Source organism: Macrobrachium nipponense, chromosome 7 (genome assembly GCF_015104395.2).
Source record: "Macrobrachium nipponense isolate FS-2020 chromosome 7, ASM1510439v2, whole genome shotgun sequence".
Classification (NCBI taxonomy): Eukaryota; Metazoa; Arthropoda; class Malacostraca; order Decapoda; family Palaemonidae; genus Macrobrachium; species Macrobrachium nipponense.
This window is the reverse complement of record NC_061109.1, coordinates 19,813,289-19,832,852: the sequence shown is the minus strand read 5'-3', so window position 1 is coordinate 19,832,852 and position 19,564 is coordinate 19,813,289. Positions and strand designations below refer to the sequence as shown.

The 19,564-nt window shown below is 36.4% G+C and overlaps 2 protein-coding genes across 7 annotated transcripts in view; both read left to right on the top strand.

The window, feature by feature from the left end:
- The window catches only part of LOC135217071 (folliculin-like), a 52,063-nt gene extending 45,550 nt beyond the window's left edge, over positions 1 to 6,513 (top strand). For all 6 annotated transcript variants that reach the window (XM_064252750.1, XM_064252749.1, XM_064252755.1 and 3 more), the window contains exons 9-12: positions 3,517 to 3,656; positions 3,873 to 4,175; positions 4,507 to 4,644; positions 5,740 to 6,513. In XM_064252750.1, coding sequence (XP_064108820.1) covers positions 3,517 to 3,656; positions 3,873 to 4,175; positions 4,507 to 4,644; positions 5,740 to 6,015 — 857 coding nt within the window. In that variant the 3' untranslated portion in view covers positions 6,016 to 6,513. The remainder of the gene's footprint in view (positions 1 to 3,516; positions 3,657 to 3,872; positions 4,176 to 4,506; positions 4,645 to 5,739) is intronic.
- A 2,881-nt stretch (positions 6,514 to 9,394) lies between these two features.
- LOC135217073 (serine hydroxymethyltransferase, mitochondrial-like) overlaps positions 9,395 to 19,564 on the top strand; it is a 60,228-nt gene continuing 50,058 nt past the window's right edge. Inside the window, exon 1 of the mRNA XM_064252756.1 lies at positions 9,395 to 9,577. Coding sequence (XP_064108826.1) covers positions 9,542 to 9,577 — 36 coding nt within the window. The 5' untranslated portion in view covers positions 9,395 to 9,541. The remainder of the gene's footprint in view (positions 9,578 to 19,564) is intronic.

The window sequence follows — 19,564 nt, the reverse complement described above, 5'->3', positions numbered from 1 at the left end:
TGATGGTAGTTGTTCGGGAACTCAGGAAAGAAGGAATACATGTGATAGCTTATTTAGACGACAGGTTAGTCTGGGGGGCCACAAGAAAAGAGTGCCTGAAAAACCTTGGAACAGTAGTCAACAGACTCCAGTCAAAAGGCTTTATTATAAATTGGAAAAAATCCTGCATCACACCCAGCAGACATTTTCAGTGGCTGGGAATGTGTTGGGACACGGTTCATGGCCTTTCGTATCATCCCATCAAAACTCAGAACAGAATAAAGAAAAACCTCAAAAGGTTCCTGACTCTGCCCATTGCTTTCAGACGGCAAGTGGAGCGCATGATGAGTCTGCTACAGTTTGCATCTATAACAGATCCAACACTCAGGTTGCAACTGAAAAACGTGAACAAATTTTGGATGTCACATGCAAGAAAAAGGATGCGAGACAAATCCCACAAAATGCATCAAAAACTTGGGGAGATACTTCGGCCATGGACAAGGAAGGAATCTCTGGCAAAACAGGTCACCCTGACTCCTCCATCTGTAAAAGTAACAATACACACAGATGCCTCAATGACAGGTTGGGGAGGACATTGGGAGGATCGTCAGGTAGCGGGGAGGTGGTCAGCTACTCTAAGGAACTGTCATATCAATTTTCTAGAGCTGATGGCTCTCTTTTTGTCTCTAAAGAAACTCTAACCTCTGGAACAGACACACATTCTGCTGGTCCCAGACAATACGACTGCAATGTCTTGCATAGAAAAATTGGGATCATGCTCACTTCCTCTCAATATGGCAATGTTAGCCATTCTTTGGATGGCACAGGAAAGGAAGTGGCATTTGACTGCAGCTCACCTTTCAGGGTCGCTTGATGTAATAGCAGACTCTTTGTCAAGGAACACGACAGCCTCAACAGAGTGGTCATTGGACAACCACTCGTTTCAAATAATATACAACCTACTTCCACAACCGGAAGGGGACCTGTTTGCCACATACAAGAATCACAAACTCCCAGTATATATGTGTCCCTGAATGTGGATAATCAAGCAATAGCAAGAGATGCCTTCCTACAGGACTGGAACAACTGGAAGACGATTTATCTTTTTCCTCCATTGTCCCAGATTTTGAAGGTTTTGAACAAGCTCTTAACCTTCAAAGGAACAGCTTACCTAGTAGCCCCAAATTGGCTAAACAGGCATTGATTCCTGCTACTCCAGCAGTGGACGAAGAGGTCAATTCCATTACCATCCGCTGTTCTATCCCAGAAAGTAGGAGAGAAAGTCGTTTACTCATCCTCCTTTCTAAGCTGAGACCTTCTCGTGTGGATTTTTTAAATATAATCTACTGCGAAAACTTCTCACCCAATATTGCTAGGTACCTAGAGCAAAAACTATGGACATCATCTATCCGGCAATACCAGTCCATATGGAGAATATAGTTAGATTATATCCAGAGTGAGAGCCCAATCAAGATTTCTATAGAAACACTAATGAATTTTTGTATACACCTCTTTGAAGACAAACATCTTGCATTTACAACAATTTTAGCAATCTTCCTGGTAGCATTAGCATCAGGAGCACATATTAGTGAATTGGGCTCTCTTAGACGGGGACGATATATCACACAAATTGCTGATAACCAGTTATTGTTATCCCCTGGGCCATCATTCCTGGCCAAGAATGAGAATCCTTTAAAGAGGAAATCTATTCTTATAAGAAAACATTATGCCCAGTTCAAGCACTTAAGGATTACCTAGGGGTTGCAGAAAATGTTTCAGAAGGTCCAATTTTCCTATATCCTAGCATGAACAAACCACTCTCTCTACAAGGGCTAAGAATAAATTTAGTGTCCCTTATTATAAAGGCTAACCCTCATTCCTTTCCTAGATCACATGATATTAGGAAACTAAGTACATCATTGGCCTTCTTCAGAAATGTATCATTTGAAGTAGTTTCTGAATGTGCTGGGTGGTCATCAGAGTCAGTATTCTTAAAACACTACTGCCATGAGCTGGAACAAATTCGAATGCACTGTGTATCAGTAGGTGGTATGGTTAGTCCTGACCCCACAGGCACCATGACAGAAAACCAGGGTCTCCCTAACGGGTGGGTATGTTGACTATCGCTGGGGAAGGTGCGTAAAGGTCGCAACCATACCCAGCATACTTAGGTCATGAGAGTCAGTACAGGCAGTCCCCGGGTTACGACGGGGTTCCGTTCTTGAGACGCGTTGTAAGCCGAAAATCGTCATAAGCCAGAACATCGTCAAAAATCCTAAGAAAACCTTACTTTTAATGCTTTGGGTGCATTAAAACTATGTAAACTGCATTCTTATTGCATTTTTCATCAAAAAACCTTCAAATATTGATTATTTTGTATTTTTGGAGTCATATTTCTTGTGCCAGATCAGCGTTGTAGGCGTCGTAACCCTGGAAATAATTTCTGATGAATATAATTGAAAAGCGCCTTAACCTCGGAACGTCGTAAGCCGAACCTGTTGTAACCCGGGGACTGCCTTATTCTTAAAACACTACTGCCATGAGCTGGAACAAATTTGAATGCACAGTGTATCAGTAGGTGGTATGGTTAGTCCTGACCCCTTAGGCGCCATGACAGAAAACCAGGGGTCTCCCTAACAGGTAGGTATGTTGACTATTGCTGGGGAAGGTGCTCAAAGGTCGCAACCATACCCAGCATGCTTAGGTAAGTCACCATAGAACTTTATACTAAAAGTATATCCTATGTATTTTCGTTATCTTTTTTACTAAAACTAGTGGCTTGACATTGGACCTGAAATGATTTTATCTTAAAACTTTTGAGATATTTGGGATGAAAATTTGTTTTTTGTCACCTGCCAATTTCTTTGTAATGCACCTTTGAGGACGAAACAGCGACTATGCTATAAAAAAAACAATTTTGGCGTAGGAAAAACCTGTTTTTGGTAGTCGCTGTTGAGTCCTCAAAACACCCCCCACTTCCCTGACGAAAAACCATGGGATTTGGGTAAAGGTACATCCTGTGTTGACCAACAGAGTAATGATTCTCGGTCTTTTGGCAGGCCCCGAACATAAAACAAGATGGCTGATGCTCATGCGCAATAGTAATTTCTACAGGTTTTGACGAAGGAAACTGGGCACAGCTTTCGCTGAAGAAAGGATAAAATGCCTTCTTGTCTTTTGAGTCCATTATACTCTATCACTTGTCATAGTGTTTATCATTATGGCATAATACCCGGCTAAAAGATATTTCTTCGATATTAGTCTGATCACCTTCGGGTGCTGGCGCACACCAGGGAGGGTAACTCCTTTGAGGACTCAACAGAGACTACCAAAAATAAGTTTTTCCTATGTCAAAACCTGTTTTTTGGTTTAGAGAAATTGCATAACTTTATGGTTATTTTAGGGAGGACAAATATAGTTTTATTGATCTGACATTCATACTTATGCTTGTACTGTAATGGTTGTGTCCTATTTTGTCAATGCAAGTTTGTGATTCTTGCTTTTATGTGTTAATGAGTATAATTCTTTCACCTGTAGTTATAAGCATCAGAGAACTGTCGAATGTAATGAGTGGACCAGTTTTCCATCGGATTGCCCACCACCTGTTGGTTGGTCATCAAGTAGTTATCCGAGGAACTGATCAGAACGTTGTCTCAAGAATGGTTCGATCGCTGAAGGTCAGAAATTTTTCTGTTTTTATGCTAAGAAAGAAAGTTATGATTAGAATGACAATTGATTTCTGATATTGAATTGTGCGGAACTTGAAATAAACTGAGTAACTGTGGTATGTTGCATTTATTGAACTGAAATAGCTGTGTTAGAAACATTCTGGCAAAACTTGGTGATAACTAGGTTTACGTTATTCTGTTTCTTGCATCTATCCAACTTTTCAGCCTCTTCTACCAAAGCAGTGCTTTAAAGCTGTCAGCTTCTCTGAGCATTACATAGAACAAGGCACTTGCAATGCCTTAGGTCTCCCCACATCAGCCAAGATTCCAAATGGGGCATGTGGAAATGTAAATGTGTGTGCTGTTGATATCACCCCAAATGATGGAAATAGCTGGGCGTCTGTACAATTGGTGCAGGAAAGTGTTTTCTGCTCAGAGGAACAGTTGCAGTATGAAAAATCCAGTGGAGACTTGAGTGAAGTCTTACCAGTAAACTTTGCAAATATCTTCAGTAATTGTTCCTTTAAGGTATGAATTGCCTCACGATTAGAATTCTATAGTAAAATGTAAAGATTATTAATTTGATAAATAATATTTTCCTTTATAGTCTCTTTTCAGACATTTCAAACCTGATGTAAAGATAAATTGCAAGACAAGTTTACCAGCTTCATTTCAGTTGTTCATTAAGAATTTGGATTTAAGATAATATTAATAGGGCTTAGTTTTTCTAGACCTCTGAGTCTCAAGTAGACTTCTCGGGCTGGTTCTCAGGGAATAATCCTGAGAAGTGATTTAAGATGTAGAACAGACTCATCTGTTGTTTTAGTTATTAGTAAAATTTTAAAATGTTTTTTCAAAGATCATAAGGGAGAGTACCCTACCATCCCGTCCTCCACAAATTTTGGCCCGCATTGAAGCAGCAGTTGGTAACTTAACATTGACGAAGACAGCTTTAGGCCTTTATATATCTACAATTATCTACGAATGGATTAATAAGGTAAGGTATAAAGGTTTATTTTATTGGTCATCTTTAATTAGAAGCTGTTATTTTTATCATTTTGTTGATACTGACAATAGACTCTACCCTACATACAAACGAGTTACATTCCAAATGGCCATTCATGTCTTGAATTGTTCGTAAGTTGGTCGTCACGCCTATGTACATGTACAGTATAATATGAAATCAATACAGTACTGTATGTTTTTTCATCCTAAAACACAATACAGTACTGTATTTTATAGAGTACATTACTTTATTAATGTAAATGATATATCAAACCTAAATACATAAATACAGTTGTTCCTTATCGAACACAATTTCAGTTTACGATCACTTTTGTTCATAAGTGAGGTAGTATCTGTATTTCAAAGGGAGCAGCATTTAAAATCTAATACTCATATATAATAACTAATTTTTGGCACTTGAATAGTAAGCTCCAAGGAAGAAACAAAAATCTCCATACCTCAATAAAGTGTACTACTGTAGATCTCAAATTGACAAATTGGTTATTTTTATCCAAGATTCCTTTTTCTTTTATGTATTTTATGAGGATCACTATTTCTGTTAGTTTGCACAGGGACTTATTTGAGGAGGCACACAGCAGCCCTAGATCTGTGTTGGACTTCATGTTTGTATTTTATGCTCTCCTGTAGTCTCTCTTTATCCAATGTGTGGTTTGAGTCATCATGTTCTTGTTATTCCATATGACTTTTCTTTTGTTCTCTGCTTGGCTGTAAGTGATAATTAGTAATGTCTTGCACTGTTCTGTCAATTTTTATATATATTCATAATAATTAATATTTTTAAGTAGTAAGTTCTCTCTCTCTCTCTCTCTCTCTCTCTCTCTCTCTTACTTCCGTTTTGTTTGATTCAAATGTTTTCAAATTCAGGGACACAGCCAATCTACATTTGCATATGTGTTTGGGGGAAATTTAAGACCACAAGTGTGGGCATGATATGATTGATAGGTTTGTTTGAAGAAAACTAGTTTTGCTTTTAAAAACACCACTTTGCAATTCCTTCTGATATACTGCATGTTTTACAGTTGTTTTATTTGATATTATAATGAAAATTGAGTAATGCTTTTTACAGGTGAAGGTTTGGGTTCATGTTCAAAATAGAAAGAGACCCCATCAAGCCACCCATGAAAAATCACCATGTCAGGTTCTTCATCCCAGTGTGATATTCAGAAGTACGTCAGTCCCAGTTTTACAGATTCCAAGTCCAACAACTCTCAGAACTGCAGGAGGAAGTGGCAGTCCGCCTGAAGCAGCACATCAAGATGAGCGCCATCAGTTACTGGCAGCTATAGGGTGCACTGAATGGGATGTCCCTTTGTTGGAATTCTGGGCAAGAAGCTTTAATTAGCTAATAGTTGAAATTTGCTTGCATAAATGGTATGATTGTTGTGTACAGTACAGGCAACAGAAGAACCTCATATGTATTCATGCCATAACAACCAACAGAAATAGGTCAACTGAATGCTGCTACCCCTGCGGGCTAGAAAATCAGTGATTCTTGCAGGACAAGATGAGACAATCCCCTCCTATGGTGTAGTGAAATATCAGTGAGTGCTAATTGCTTCACTAGTTTAAGATGAGAAGTGGTGGTTGCTTGATCTATGCCTATTGGGTTTAAGGCATGATTGAAAAGGTTTGTATTTATTGAATATCAGAATTGTGTATAATTTTGTATTATTTTGTACAAAGATAGTGCCTTATAAGAGAAAACAAATATTTTGATATTAAGACAATTTAAACATTAATCTTTGTATAGAACTTGTATTGTTAGAAGTAAAATTCAGAACGAATTTTACATGTGGAACTGATGATTATAACCAAAGACTTTTATTAAAACATCTTAGAGTTTTATAGTTTTTATAATCACAATGATGACTACATTAAATGGTAGTAAACAGAGAAGGGCATAATTTTCCTTGTCAGATGTTTAGTAGGATAAAAAAACTCGTTACAGTTTCTTAATAAATCTGGAGTAAGGTATAACCAAGAGAGTTGTGAAGAGACAATAGGCAATAAGTGAAATGTAAAAGGCAGAAAGCAATGCAGCTGAAGATTGGAGACAGTTAGAAAGGATCATTAAGCACTGATATAGGGAATATAGGGGTTTCGTGCAATCAGTTCACCTACTGTAGGTAATACTAATGAATGTTTGCAACATCTCTTTGGCTTTTAACTGCACCCATTTTTTAACCTTTTACTTTACCTCTGTTCCAACTTCCATTTTTCTGTCTTGCTGTCCAACCTCTCCAACCATTACTTGTTGGTGGAACTGGTGGATTTTCTTCCAGTCCCATATTTAGGTCCTTTTACTTTGTCTCATTTATTTTCTGGGTCTCTTACCTTTCTGTTTAACCACTCCACTTAAATTTATTGTCATAAAGTCAAGCTATAGGAGGATTAATTAAGAGACAGCATGTCACGATCAAATATGCTGTATTAGAGAAGATTAATGCCATAAAACATAATAAAATAATCAAGGTAACTGTGATTTGGGTAGGGTATTTGGGGTTAGTGGTCACTTTAAGGTCGCCTGATTTGAAGACATGGGTGAGATGTAACTTTGGGGAGACTGACAGGTACCTGGATGGCTTTTTGACATCACAAAGAACTTTAGTGCTTTGGCCTGGCTCCTGTACTAAGTCTGAGAGGCATTCAGATAAGATACATTACATGGTGATGGCTGCCGAGAGGTCTTCAATCCACAAGCCCGATGCTTCTACTGCTGGTTATCTATGAGTTCGAGTAGAAAGCAGACACACTTCACAAGAGGCAAGATATTCAGAAGTGATGAACCAGTGAATGTTTTGTCCAAAGATTTTGGATGTTGCTGTTGAGGATATAAGGTCAATGAAGAGGCTGGAAAACAGAGACACCAGGAATTGAAAATGCTACAGTTTTGTGATGAAAATATGATTGTGAGTGGCTGATCAGGGTATGTAATATACATCTCTATGGTAAATGTTCTGAAGGCCTGGTGAGAGGAATAATGTGCCTTTGTATTAGGATAAAGGTGATAGAGCAGTAAAAATTACAAAGATATTGTCCTTAGTATACCCAGGAAAATGTATGGTAGGATTTTAATTGAGAGTTAAGACAAATGAAAGTAATGTGAGAGGTTTTAAAGCATAATGGGCCTAGAAAAAGCTTATGACAGAATTGATAGAGAGGCTACGTGGATCCCGTTCATGATGTGGTATAGAGGGTTAATTGCTTGAGTTATATATGTATGGAAGAACTGATGCTATAAGTCAGAGAAATGACAGTAGGCGAAGAGGAAAATATGTGGGATATGAAGATGGGTCATGAATAGAATGTGGAAAGGCTGATGCTTGCCAATGATACAGTATAATAACTCTGTGTAATGAAGAAAAACTGCAGAGAATGGTGAATGAGTTTGCAAAAGAAGAAATGAGAACCAGGAACATAGACATTGAATCTTAAAATGGATAATGGAAGAATGAAATCAATAGATTTTTATAGGCATTTTGTGAGATAATGAGGTGTATGGTTGGATGAGAGAAGAGTTGGGTCACAGAACAAGTGAGGCAACCTGATAGGGCACGTACTAAAGATAGTGAAAGATTTGGAGTGTCACTGCAAACAATCACTTGAGTAAATGAAGGGATACTCAAGTCAACTCTCTTTTATGGAAGTGACGTGCAGATGTGAATGGAAGAGACAAGGCAGATGGTGAAAAGTGATAAATATGGATATACATAGGAAGAATGGTAAAAGGGGTTAGTGTAGGGGACAGATAGATGAAGGATTTGAGATAGTTTAGTTAAGTGGAAAGAGCGGATGATACAATTTGGTTAAAAAGGTACTACATATAACTTGAGTCTTTGAAATAGGATATCTGGATTTGTTGTTATAGTAAGCAGATAGCAATCAATAACACTGAAGTAATTTTTTACTTTTATCTGGTGCATTAAGAACAAACACATCGATCTCTTTGGGGCAGGATTTTAAAATATGAAAGGTATTGGACAAAAACAATTAAGAATGTCTCTTTTCAATATGTCTACCACTAAGCCCCTACAGTTTTTGGATACCGCTCAAAGACTTCAGTGATAGTTATCAGCTATTGCTGATTTTTAAGACTGTTACATCAAGATCAGTTATATACCTACACTTGAAAATGTAATTTACCACAATTTTCAATATCACTTAACATGGCAATCTTTTGTTTTTCTTCTTTTTGCCGAACTTTAATACCTTGAAAATATTCGACATTGGTAACGTTCAGCGAACAGAACCCTTGTGAATGAACGTCAGTAAAATGAGTAGTTGTGTACAGAATTATATAAATATAATTTGAAGTTAATTGTGATTATTTATTTACCTATAAAATATTATTCTATATAGTATCACAAAAGTATTTCGTAAAAAAACAATTATATATAAAAGCTAAATGGCAACTGTCATACTTATGAAATCATCACTTCTTCTGTACGATAATGACCAATGATGAACCGATTGTATAAGGCCGTTGTCACTATAATGTTAGTTGTAATAAAAAGTTTTTTTATGCCATTATCGGTCCAAAGTTTATTTTCATACTTAAAGAATATATATTTAGGAATGAAAAACCACTTTATATCTACTGACAGAGCTCAGTGAGTCTAGTATACTGTACGCTGTTACGTAAAACACGACAATTTATAAGGAAAGATACGATGATTTAAAAAGTTCCATTAAAGGTGTGTTGTCTGCTAGAGTAGTAACTGTCTCTTCTGGCTCGGGGAGGCGTGATTCTGAGGGGGCCCAGGACCCAGGGGCCAGGTAACTCCTTCAGTTTTACTTGAGATTTGGGTGTATACACGTATCTGTCTTTCGATCCGTTGTGTTGCGTCAGCCCAAAACGAGATCGAAAAATGCTCTCCTCCCGGCTATTTCGTCAGCTGTTGAATGTAAGTACCCACTGAATATCACAATGAAAATGAATTATTGGTACATTTCCCTTCAAAATGTTGTCGTTCGTCAGATACAATATGTTTGTAATCTAAAGCAGGCAAGCTGTCACCACCACGAGTGAACTGACAAGCCAAGCATTGAGAAAAATTTGAAAGCTTGGGAACAATTTTGTGATTTACTGCACTGCTCCACGCAGAATGATTCGCAATCTTGCGGTTGGGGAGTGATTGGTCGATAGAGTAGAATTTGACTCTCACTTTCTTTATTTTTTAATTTATAGCCCCTTTTATGGAATATTAAGTTACAATAAGTCGAGGAATTTTTGGAATTGCAGAATGCAAACAGTCGTGCAAGTGTGGTTGATCTTTATAGCTACCTATACTCTGTTTTTTTTCATCTGTCCATCTGCCTATGGTGTTTGTGTATGGCAAGACTGCGTCCCGGTAAATAGTTACGCTGTGTGAAAGTGTTAGGTTAAATAAAAGGATATCTGGGTGTACATTTGCAACTGAAAAGTGTTTTAATAATTTACTGTATGCGAATTACACCGTTAATATTCGAAATAGGATATTATTATAATCGTTGAATGTAAGCTGAATGTAACTATCTAAGCCCGACGCAGTGTTACCATACAAAAACACCACAGGCGATGGACAGATGAAAAAAAATAGAGTTTTTATAGTGCTATTTTTTTGCATAATTAGATTCAGTAACTTGAAATTCGAGCTATTTTAGGCTATGCTTCTCATAAGCCTCATAATAATGCCGAATCTGAAAATTAGACTAAAATCTATTGCAAAATTATCGTTACAGAAATATGTAGGCTATCTTTTGATTTCTATCGTTTATGATTCATTCCCACGGTGCTTGTGTGGTATTAAGATGACATTTACTGTCATTTCTAGTTGAATTAAAACGTAATAAAAAAATCCATCTTTTCTTGAAGTAAACGTTAACCGTATTTTTTTTTTTTTTTTTTTTTTGAGAAAATACAGTTTGAGAAGTCATCCACTGTCATCAAGTGAACGACCTCACTAGCAAAAAAGAGTAGTACATGGCACTGATGCAAGTTAGTCCAAGTACCAGTCTTGGCAGTCGAACCCGAACGGTGAAGGAGGTTCTTGACCTCAATTCGGTCATTTTTTCTTCTTTTTCTTTATTGGAAAGCGCAGAGCAGGCATGGAGGTTAGAAAAAAAAAATTTTTCCTCACCACTGAATTTGGTCGGTTGGTATGCGAATTTGACCAATTAGCCTATTTCTCGTTACTTTTAATGTTTAAGGATTATTATTATTATAATTATTATTATTATTATTATTATTATTATTATTGTTGTTGTTGTTAATGATATATAAAGGGGACAGAGTTGTATTTAAATTTTGACCTATACATTATTAAGCAGACGTTCTTAGAACAGTATACCGCCGTCAGAATAAAAAGGTACAAGCGAAAAAAATGTGTCGCAACCCTTGTGAAGATAATTTAAGTATTTATCTACATACTAGATAGCCTATAGAGGGGATATCTACATTAGCCGTCAACAACCTCCCTCCCCCGGTTGTATATCAGTGAACCTAGGGCACTGTGTCATTGTGTAATATTTGCCTACCCATATGTATGTGTTTATATTAAGCTTGCTATACCAGCACGGGCTCTTGTTCCTGAAGCAGTCCTAGGCCTAGTATTTACAAGCAAAGATGTAACCCCCAGTTTGAAAAGCAGAATGCTGCAAGTCTGGTAAAGGCATCAATAGCGACAGTAGTTGAGAACCAAAGAATGAATCAGAAAGGAGATATAACAGAGAATACCAGATAAAGTAGCGTTCGGTGCAAAGTAAATAAAAACATTTTTAATGTTGCCGAGGGCTGCCGTCAACCTGCTCAGAAATAAGAAATAGTAAGCAGTTACATGTTGTTAAGACAAAGTATTATATGTATGTAGCCAGCAGACCTTCTTCTAGGCAAATATTATTCAGTGTGATGACTGCGTAAACTGCATATAGCTACTTAGAGAGTCTCTGAAAACTGAAAAGACCATATAGGCCTAAGTTGAATACGGATGACGTAACCAATACGATGAGTGGGCCACTTTTTCTTTCTGTCAAGAGTATTTTTTATTAAATGTGTTCAGTGACATTCTCAACCTCTTAACAGTGCTTCATTCATTTTCTGTTGTAATAATGAAAAAAAAAAAAATCTCGAAGTTCTGTATATATAGAAGACTGCAGAGGTAATGGACGTTGGACGAGATCTTGTTGTCTGCGTGGATTGGGTTGTTTAAAAACAGTTTGTAATTATTGAAGCAACCGTAACTTTTTACAGTATTTTGTCATTGATTTTAGGAACCTTTCCGGGTACTACTATAGCCAGTATTGGCTTTGGTACCATAACTGTTAAGTCTAACAGTTATGGTACCAAAGCCAATAGACCCAAGTTTAGTAGCATTCCCCGCATTTATCATCCGCTCCCACTTGTATCTTTTCATTTAGCTGTCCAAATTCTTGAATGACTTACCTCTAGTTCTCACTTCTCCCCAAAGAATGAATTGCCTCGACAGTTTAGAAAGTGGCCTCAGACCCCAGTTCTTGGGGAATACGTGCGAATTCATTTGTCGTGTTGCATGGGGCTCTCCTTCGTCTGGAACTGTCAAAGAAACTCTCTCTCTCTCTCTCTCTCTCTCTCTCTCTCTCTCTCTCTCTCTCTCATCATATATATATATATATACATACACATATACATACACACACACACATACGCACCACACACACACACGCACACACACACACACACACACACACATTATATATAATATATATAGATATATATATAATATATATATATATATATACTATATACATACATCATACATACATATACATACACATACATACATACATACACACACACACACACACACACACACACACACACACACACACATATATATATATATATATATATATATATATATATATATATAATAAAAGGAGCCTATAAAAACACCAAAATATATATTTTGGTGTTTTTTATGGGCTCCTTTTATTAGATGGAAATTGTTGTAACAACATTTTTACCAGTCATATATATATATATATATATATATATATAATATATATAATATAGATATATATTATATATTGCCGGTTTATCAATAGAAAAATAGAACACACACACACGCATACAATCGGTCAAAATTCCTTCTTGAACTGAATAAACATAACAAATGTCACCGTGAGCGATAACCAACTTACGTAAATATAATAAGTTTACCTAACATACGTGATAAAGATTTCCTAAATACCAGCGGTATGGTATGTTCTGTTCTGCTCCTGCTCCCAAGATGATGATAACCCCTTTAGATAATTAGTACTCTTAGATAACTTTTTCCACTTTAGGTAACGACAGTTCTGATGTTTGTGTTCATTCAGAGGAGGTCGATACCTTATCACTGGATTAATTTCGTCACTTTTTTTTATTATTTATGCCTAGTATTAACCCTAAACCCTAAGATACATAAAATGTGTTAATATAAAAGTTCATTTATGTTAACGGAGTTTTTCGTGCCGTATATTTCGAAAATTTTGTCAACATTCACGTGTGGTATTGATTATTCCATTACTATTTTGCGTGAGGAATTAATAACTCTCTCTCTCACACACACACACGCGCGCGCGCGCGAAATTCTGCATCCGGTCAACTGCCAGTTATTCAACCTGAAATTGAAGGCATCACTGAACTGGAAAACAACATATAAGTACAATTCCTACTTGCAAAGAAGCCGTTACATATAGCAAATTAACTACGTGTCTTCAAAATTAAAATGACTTGTATTTGTATAATCTTAAGTAGGATAATTAAAAATACCATACTTTATTTAAATTTTAGAAGGCTCTGTATATTTCGGTCAGGGCAGCAAGCAGTTCGATAGGCCGGTCGACTACCCTCAAAACCAGTTTTAGTTAGTGTACATTTTCAAGACTCTCTCTCTCTCTCTCTCTCTCTCTCTCTCTCTCTCTCTCTCTCTCTCTCTCTCTCTCTCTCTCTCTCTCTCTCTCTCTCTCTCTCTCTCTCTCTCTCTCTCTGCTTTGTACCACAAACGAAGAACATTTAGAAAACTTACTTTTATTTTTAACCGTATATAGGCTTATACTTTCATAAGACCATTTGCACATTATTAAGGTAAGTAGAGCACAATGTGACAAGTCAAAGTGTGTTGCATTACATTAGACTTATATGTTTTTAAGACTCCTAACTATAGTATGTCCCCGGAATTGGTTACCCCTCTGTTGGAACAATTGCGAGCAGTGCCTTTATATCTCGAAGCGTTGTGGATTCGATTATCTGAGAGAATGGGGAGTCGTGCTGTAGCTCCTATCTAACAGCATCGTCCGCCTTTTCAAGGTGATGGGTTGTTTGGTAACAAGGACCATCCTTGTCTAGAGAATGACAACCCAAGTGCTCTACGGTCATCTCTTATTACATTTTGTTCGTTTATTTTGAAGCGAATTTCGTTGTATTTATATTGCCACTTATTTTGTTTTAAGATTTTCCCATTTCCCAGTTATTTTATGAAGGTTGCGTTCATGGCTCTCCGTAAAACAAGGGTAGTCAATTAACCTACAATTTCAGTGAAAATTGGTTATCCCATTATGAGCTATGTTGGTTAACGCATGGTAGGTATCGAAACTAATCTAATATTGGAAGCCGCCTTTGATAGGTTTTAGCCTGGTAGCTAGAATAGTTGCCAGATAGTTATTTACGATTGTTCGCGGATATCTTAATCAGTTTTCGTTTCGTCGGAAGTTATGTCTGTTTCACATTTATGCGCAGAGAAAGTAAATTTACTAGAAGGTGACATATAGTCGTGAGTATTGGTCCCACAAAACCAACGTATCTCACAAACTTTGAGATGAAAGCAGACCCTTGTACCGTCATCATTACGAACTTAACAACTATATCTCTTCAAGGCTCATCACTGATAAGCGCTTTGCCATTGATAACGTTCCGGAATGCACGCCATATATTGCGTCTAGGCTATGCATCAGGTTGACGTGCATCCGATTTCATTAACTGCATTTCATAATGCTTGGGACTGATGAATTTTGGCTTTTGTGTATCTATACGCGTTTGGTGCTTCGGGTCACGTATAATAAAGTATATTGGGTCTGTAATGACATTTATGTTTTCCAAATTGTTGCATATTTCAATAGCTAACAGTTTAACGGGTATTTTAGACGGATCTTTAACATTTAGAAATGTTCTCAGGACCAGTCAGGATCTAATTTACTCCTGTCTGTTATTGCCGGTCACAAGTTGTAAACCAACACAAGCTGATGTTGGGCCGATAAGATAAACATGAAATATAAGAAAGGGACTCTACGGGACTAACCTAATGAGGGCATCTGTGCTACTGTTGATGAAATGCCCTTTAGTAAAAGCCAGGAGACTGGGCATCGTATTGCCCCAATTATATATAGACACGAAGAAATTTTGAAAATGGGGCGGCGGTTGAAGAGGGTAATAGTTAAAACTTTTAAAAACACAGTAACTGGAAATGTAGTATCCTAGGTTTTCTACCGACGTGACGTAGAACATTAAATTAGTAGTTGTTGCATTTAAACCTACGTGAACACTAATGCTATTTTCCAACTTCTCCTTGATTTCTGTTAGACAAGTCCCTGCAATCTTACAGTATATAGATTAAATTTGCTAAGATTTCGTTTTGTAAGTATCAGATTCTGGAAAATGGGCCTCTCTCTCTCTCTCTCTCTCTCATCTCTCATCTCTCTCTCTCTCTCTCTCTCTCTCTCTCTCTTTCTCTCTCATCTCTATATATATATATATATATATATATATATATATATATGTGTGTGTGTGTGTGTGTTTGTGTGTGTGTGTATATATATATATATATATATAATTATTTTTATCTGTTCTTATTGTAAGAGTCGCTTAAGGTTCCAAGAGTCCCAGTTGCATTAGGACTAAAGTGCTAATCTATTGTCTGGAAGTGTAAATTAAGAATATGGCTCCCTACGAACTGTTTACTTGAAACCCTGCAGTTCCTAATGCAATTAGATTGAAAATATCACGATCGAGGCTGAAGACAGTGTGCCTGCTTCTTCTTACAACAATGAGTTTGTTTGTGTGACAGTTGAAGTCATCAATTTGCCATTTCTCTCCAAGAAACTTTAGTCCCGACTGAAATGCTGTTAAAAGAACACATTTTCGGGTATATTTCAAGGGGTTACTGCAGTCATCCTGTGCTGTCTGCTAGCCGGGGTGACAGAATTTGAAGGTGGTAGGTACTTTCTTGCGGTAGAATTGTGGGAAATGCGGCGATGCCACAGGGTACACTGAACAAAGACATTTAACCCAGGTGCCAGGCAGTTTATTTCAAAGTCATCGCCATTATTTGTTAGTTTTGAGCTTCAGTTACGTATTTAGGGTTATAACTTAACTGAATTCCAAGAGAAGTTTATAAAAATAGCAGAATTTGTAGATGAATGTTTCTTGAAAGTTAAAAAATAATTTTGGGTTGTTGCTCTATATTTTTACCTGTTAGAGTGAATTTGAGGGTTAGGGGATACTACTGCATTTCTGCTTGAAAAAGTAAAATTTCAAATTTGGGGATAACTATAATGCCTCCTACGTAAAGCAAGATGCAACACTTGGGATGCAACTAGCATTTTCGCCTTGAAATTATTTTTATCCAGTAAATTTAAATGCGTATGAATGAATTTTAGCTGCAGACTACAGTAACTGCCGGTTAATTTTTCGATGACGTATTATACTTCCTCTCACATATGTGCATAGTTAGCGTTGCACTTGAGACTTAATTTTTTCCCCTGTAAATCTTTGGCACTCGAGTCTCTGCTTGAGTTGTTGGAATACCCAGGATTTCTCAGTCTTATTTTCCTCACCCATTTCTGCGCTCTTTTGTTGTTTACTTTTTATTTTGCTTTAATATTTCTTTCTGTTTGCCCCTTGTCTATTCTCTCTCTCTCTCTCTCTCTCTCTCTCTCTCTCTCTCTCTCTCTCTCTCTCTCTCTCTCAAGAGATCAGAACTGTATTTATGATGCAAGAGGATATTGCAGATACGGAGAAAATTGCAGATGCAGACAAAATGAATAATTACGATGAAGGAAGATCAAATATTATGGAAAAGTTGGATTTTTTAATGTCAGAATTTCTGGAAATGAAGAAAAGAACAACATGCCAGAACAGGAAAGAGACATGGGAAAATCCTTATTATTACCCATATTAAATGAAGGAGAAAATACGCAAACCATCATAGTGATGAATGCGCAGGGTTTAGTTACGAGTAACTCAAAAAGAAAAATAGATTAATTAGAAGAACTAACCCAAATTGAAAAGAAAATAGATATAATGAATATAAGTGAAACCTGGTATTCCCATGAGACTGGGAATGATGATCAAATAAAAGGGTTCCAAACTTATAGATCAGATAGAAAAAATAGGAATCAAGGGGGAACCGCAATATATGGGAAAGACAAAAAACAAGGAAAAATATATGAGAAATATAGTAACTCAGAATGTGAACTAATAGTGGTAGGATTTGAATCTGAAAAATTAATGAACATAGTAATATATAGACCCCCTAATACTAAAGAGTTTGACATAATAATAGAAAAATTGGATGATATATGTAGAAATCACAAGGACTGGACTATTCTCTTATCTGGAGACTTTTAACTTTCCTTTCGTGGACTGGAAAGAACGAATAGGAGATTGTGGTTGTACTTATACATATTTATACATATAAATAAGAGAGTAATAGTAGTGCAGAAGATAAGTAGCAATTCAGAAAGCTATTAGATATGCTACTAGAATACAACATTCAACAAATAAATCACCTGCCAACAAGAAAGGAAAATGCTTTAGACCTAGTATTTGTGAACGAGGTGAATTATATTAAAAAAATAATAGTTTATAATGCAAGTATTTCAGACCATAATGTCATAGAATTAACAGTCCATTCCAAAGCAAGTGAAAACAGAGATAAGCAAGAAATGAAAAAGTGGGAAGGATATGGAAAAAACAACTACAGTAAAAATATAAAATGGTCAGAAATAAATGAAGAATTAAACAAAGATTGGGATAACATTTTCGTAAGTGATGACATAAGGGTAAATACGGAGATACTATATAAAATATTAGAGAAAATAGTGGAAAAATATATACCGAAGAAGAAAAGTAAACATCAGTCATGCATACCAAGAGACAGAAGGATCTTGTTCCAGAAAATCAGAAAGTGGAAGAAAGGTCTTGCAAAAGAAAAAAATGCATGGAAAGTTATAGAACTAAAAAGTAAGATAGAAAATGCAGAACAAAAGATTATACAATCAAAAGAAAATGAAAAACGGTACTTGGAAGAAAAAACCCTAGTAAATATCAAGCAAAACCCCAAACTATTATACTCGTACGCGAAAAAGATAAAGAAGAATAGAAATAGGCCCTCTAAGAATTGAAGGGAGATTAACGAATGAAAAAAAGGAAATATGCAACATATTGGCAGAACGATATGAGAGAGAATTCACCCCCAGAATTGATAATGAAGATAATGATACAGAAGTAAGGGACGAAAATAGTGAATATTTAGCTGACATAGATATTAATGAAGCTGATATTGTGCAGGCTGTTAATGAAATTAAAAATGGAGCTGCTGCAGGTCCTGATGGTGTTCCTGCTATTTTGTTAAAGAAAGTAGTTCATTCTATCGCAAAGCCACTTGCAATATTATTAAGACTAAGTGTAGACACAGGCAAGATTTATGATGAGCACAAATTAGCATATATTACCCCTACTTTCAAAAGTGGATCAAGACTAGAGGCAAGTAATTATAGGCCTGTGAGTCTAACATCACATATTATGAAAGTGTATGAAAGGGTAATGAAGAAAAATATTATGAAACATTTAATAAAAAATAATTTGTTTATTATAGGACAGCATGGTTTCGTACCTGGAAAAAGTACACAAACCCAACTGTTAGTCCACCGTGAGAACATATACAAAAATATGAAAAGCGGAAATGAAACAGATGTGGTTTATCTAGACTTTGCAAAAGCTTTTGACAAGGTAGACCATAATATATTAGCGAAGAAAATTAGAAAACACAATATCGTGGATAAAGTAGGAAGATGGTTAAAAGAATTTTTACACAACAGAAAACAGATAGTTATTGCAAATGATGAGAAATCGGATGAAGCTAAGGTAATATCCGGTGTGCCACAAGGTACGGTGTTAGCTGCAATACTGTTTGTTATTATGATTGCAGACATAGACAGTAATGTTAAGGACTCGGTAGTGAGTAGTTTCGCCGATGACACAAGAATAAGTAGAGAAATTACTTGTGATGGAGAGGAATGCGCTACAAAGAGACCTTAACAAAGTATATGATTGGGCAGAGGTAAATAGGATGGTATTTAACTCTGATAAATTTGAATCAATAAATTATGGAGACAGAGAAGGAAAGCTATATGCATATAGGGGACCTAACAATGAGACAATCACAAATAAGGAAGCAGTTAAAGACCTTGGTGTGATGATGAATAGGAACATGTTATGCAATGATCAAATAGCAATTCTATTGGCAAAATGTAAAGCAAAAATGGGAATGTTGTTACGGCACTTCAAAACAAGAAAAGCTGAACGCATGATTATGCTTTATAAAACATATGTTCGTAGTCCACTTGAATATTGCAATATGATATGGTACTCACACTATCAAAAGGATATTGCACAAATAGAGAGTGTACAAAGGTCCTTTACAGCTAGAATAGAAGAAGTTAAGGACCTTGACTACTGGGAAAGACTACAATCATTAAAATTATATAGTCTAGAAAGGAGAAGAGAACGCTACATGATAATTCAGGCATGGAAACAGATAGAAGGAATAGCCGAAGACATCATGGAGCTAAAAAATCAGAAAGAGCAAGCAGAGGTAGATTAATAGTGCCCAAAA